Here is a 3,666-nt window from a genome sequence, read left to right as displayed (position 1 = left end):
TTCGAGTGGAGGTCGCCGGAGGGTGGGGGGTGTGTGTGTGGTTTGTGTGTGGGAGATTTTGATTTGAGAGAATAGGGCAGGGGGGGGGGTGAGGAGGTCTTCGCCGGCGGTTGGCGGGGAGCTTGGGGCGTTAGGTTGGTGCCACGTTTCGCGGTCATGGGAGTCACGTTCCGGGTAGGGGGTTGTGTCGAGTTCGGCGGGGTGTTGAGAACTCGAGGGCGATGGGGGGAGCGTTTTTTTTTTTTTTTTTTTCCTGTGTCTTGCATGGTTTTGGCCCTTTGGTTCGCCGCGAGTTCGAGTTGGCAGCAGGTTTTCCAGTCGGCGGGGAATCCGTGCTGGAATTTTTCGGCGGTCTCTGGAGAAAGGAAGACGCCGTATTCCCTGCAATGGGCCGGGTCGATTGGTCCGACCAAGAGGTAGAGGCGCCCGCTTTTGGTGCGGAGGAGGTCGGACGAGACGCGTTCGACGATGGCGGTAGTGGTCCAGGGGACGTCGGGGCCGGAGGGAAGCTGCTTGAGTCCGACAACGTAGACGTGAAAGTTTCCGTGGGCGCTGGGGGAGGGGGTGACTTTGACGCACCAGCGCCTAATTCTGGTTATCTGGAGATGTGCGGGGGCGGCGAGGGGCTGAGCGGTGGGCTCGGGGGGATCAGAGGCGGGTGCGGGTGGAGGGAGAGAAGGGGTCGCGTTGAGGAGGGAGTCGGTCGAGAGCGAGACGCGGGAGCCGGCGGAGGAGGGCGCGGAGAGTCTGGTTCGCAACAGTTCGAGTTGAGATGCGGATACGCTCAGCTTGGAAGAGAGCCCGGAGGCGAGGAGGGCGTCAAAGGCGTGGCACCTTCTGAAGTTTGAGAAAAAGTTAGGCTAGCCGTTGAGTCTTCGAGGGGCGCGGCTTGTGTTTAGATTTGTACCTTGTGATTCGCGGGTGGGGGGTGCGGTTGGTGGTTTTGATGGGGGAAGAGGGTTAGAGAGGGGTGGGGAGTGTGGCTAGCCGCATATGAGGGGGACATGCTTACTCAGAGGGTTGAGAGGGCTGGCTGGGAGGTGGAGACGATTGCATGTTTGTGTTGGAGAGGTGATGCGTAGGCGTGGCGTAGAGTGGAGCCGTGTAGCATGGCTGTGAGGGAGGGGTTTTAGATTGAATCGCACACAAGGCTTCTTCTTTTTTTTTTTTTTTATTAGTACACGAATGAGACAGTTTGTACAACTGGTTTGCAATTTGTGCTGTAGGATGCAGACGAGCGTATTGTTGGGCGCGCTTTTGACAATATGTTTGTGTTGTGGGGAGATGGCGTCCGGACACGTATGCATCCACGACACTCTTAGGAGGGAGCACCGGGAAAGATCCTGGCAAGACGCAACGACCAGGAGTGGCGAGGTTTCGAAGCAAAAGTACATGGATTTAGGTCAAAGCAGCGACGGCAACGAGGAGAAGGAGTGGATGCCTCTGAGGATTTTGCCACTGTATTTGCTGGCGCAAGAGGACCTTGATAGTGGCCTCGCCAAGCTGTGGCTCAGTTCCAACGCTCTAACGTCTCAGGGGCTCGAAAGGAGGACGGAGGTGGTGGGTGTGTTGAACAGGGCGCTGATGTACCTGTCGAGCCTGCTGAACGTGAAGAGAGACAGGATCAACGCCAGGGTTCTGGAAAGGCCGATCGAACTTGAAAGTGATGTGTACGCAGTTGAAAGTTAAGCATTGTGTTTTTTTTTGTGGGAAGAGAGGGAATTAAGAAAAATGCAGTTACATACAGTTTAGCGAGGGGTTTGCGAACAAGTCGAGGGAGGCGAATTTTATTGTGATTGTGACGGCGATGGGGATAAGCATGAAGGGGGTGGAGGCCTATTCCATGATGGTTGACAAGGGAGAGATAGACGGGAGGCCCATGCTTGGGTGGGTGAACTTGAACCCGGACACGTTGTTCGTGAGCGAGGACGGGGACTTCCCCAGGTCCGATTACATAGCCTTGACGTTTTTGCACGAGGTGACGCACCTGCTGGGATTCAACGTGCAGTGTTTTGAGGAGAGGGAGATAGTTGGAAATTATCACAGGATAGGGGGCGGCCAGCCCAAGCAGAGCGTGATGTACATCAAGTCGAAGAGGGTGTTGAAGTTCGTGAAGGACCATTTTGGCTGCGCGAACTTGCCTGGCGCGTTCTTGGAGGACAACGGGGAGGAGGGGACGTTTTCTTCCCACTGGGAGAAGTCGATGTACTTGGACGAGTACATGATAGGGGACGCGGGTCCTGAGGCCAGGGTGACCAGACTGACGATAGCGGCGCTGGAGGACCTGGGGTGGTACCGATACACGGGCGCGAGGTTGGACGCGTTGGTGTGGGGTGCGAAGGCGGGGTGCAAGATGGCCACGACGTTCGGGTGTAGCGCGTGGCCGGCGAGCTATTCGTGCAGCACGCTCGGGGTCGTGAGGTGTGCTAAGACGCTGGGTGGATACGGGCCGTGCGTTGAGGACTCGAATTCGTATTTGATTGGAGAGGGGTGTCGATATTACAAGCCGTTTTACTCCTGCAGCGAGGGGGATCGCATCACGGAGACGGGGCCTTCGGAAACTCACTCGGTGTGTATAGAGTCGTACATTCCGAGTGCGAAGGGGAGCACAGGCATATTGACGTGTCGAAATGCGGTCTGTACGTCGGATAGAAGAGTCATGATCGAGTACAACAAGAACTACTTCTCCTGCGAGTCGTTGAACAATCAGAGACTCGCGGACGTCGGGTACATCTCTTGCTCGGAGGACCGAAGTGCGCTCTGCTCGGGGCAGGACATCGACGTGTGGCCGAGCTTGACCGACGTGAATCCCAAGAAGGCGCCTCCAAGCACGAACGTTGTCATCACGGGGTCGGAGCTTTCGCCGGACGGCCGCCTGGACATCGGTGGCCCGTGCCAATACGTGGGGCCGGTGGGCAACGGCAAACTCGTGTTCTCGCTCCCAAACGCGGAGGTCTGGAGGAAAAGACTGGTCCGTCACCGGAAGTTCGACGTACTGTACATAGACCCGTACGGCAGGAGCGACATACTGGCGCAGGCATTCGAGCCCATGCTGAACGCCGGGTTTCTGACAAGAGCACAGTGGTGGGCAGAAGACAACGTGATTACAGTGATTGCGGTCGGCGCAATCATTATCACCTTTATTGTTTTAGTGTTGAAGTACTATTTCAACTAGACACACAAATACGTTTGTCGCCAAAAACTGACCCCGCACGCACGTTCACTGAAGCAATAGTTCGGTGTAAACGGCGCCGATTTCGGTGAAGATGTCCAGTGCTCTGTCGTGAGAGGCCAGTTTTTTTTCTATGATGTTTTTTGTGTCTTTCACATCGGTACAACTGCCTATGCGGTAGAGCGCCATGCCCTGGTCGTAGAGCATGCCGTACTTGCAGGCGAGGTCGAGGCTGCGCTTCCACAGCTCGAGGGCGCCGGCGGAGTTGTTGACGAGAAACTCGGCGACGCCCTCCCACAGGAGCGACCGGGGTTCGGCGAAGGTGAAGGTCTTGAAGAAGGTCTTGAGGTGTTTCAGGGATTTGAGGAGTTTCGGGAAGAGAGACGACGAGCCGATGGTCTCCTTCTTGTACATGCCGTCCACCTTGTTGAGTTCGAGGAGGATGATGGAGTAGACCTGGGGGAGGATGGTGTAGCCGATGAAGGTGAAGAAGG

The 3,666-nt window shown here is 56.4% G+C and overlaps 1 protein-coding gene across 2 annotated transcripts; it reads left to right on the top strand.

The window, feature by feature from the left end:
- Positions 1-1,216: 1,216 nt before the first annotated feature.
- On the top strand, positions 1,217-3,285 carry LOC126320357 (leishmanolysin homolog). Of its 2 annotated transcripts, none has more exons than XM_049993788.1 (2): positions 1,217-1,670; positions 1,738-3,285. In XM_049993788.1, the coding sequence occupies exons 1-2, from the start codon at positions 1,228-1,230 to the stop codon at positions 3,173-3,175; spliced, it is 1,881 nt and encodes a 626-aa protein (XP_049849745.1). In that variant the 5' UTR covers positions 1,217-1,227; the 3' UTR covers positions 3,176-3,285. The 2 variants fall into 2 exon arrangements, with proteins under 2 accessions (XP_049849745.1, XP_049849746.1); XM_049993789.1 differs by having other exon boundaries at positions 1,241-1,670; positions 1,753-3,175.
- Positions 3,286-3,666: the final 381 nt, after the last annotated feature.

This window comes from Schistocerca gregaria, unplaced genomic scaffold (genome assembly GCF_023897955.1).
Source record: "Schistocerca gregaria isolate iqSchGreg1 unplaced genomic scaffold, iqSchGreg1.2 ptg000716l, whole genome shotgun sequence".
Lineage (NCBI taxonomy): Eukaryota > Metazoa > Arthropoda > Insecta > Orthoptera > Acrididae > Schistocerca > Schistocerca gregaria.
Note: the sequence above shows the minus strand (reverse complement) of the source record. Positions and strands in the feature narration are given on the sequence as shown.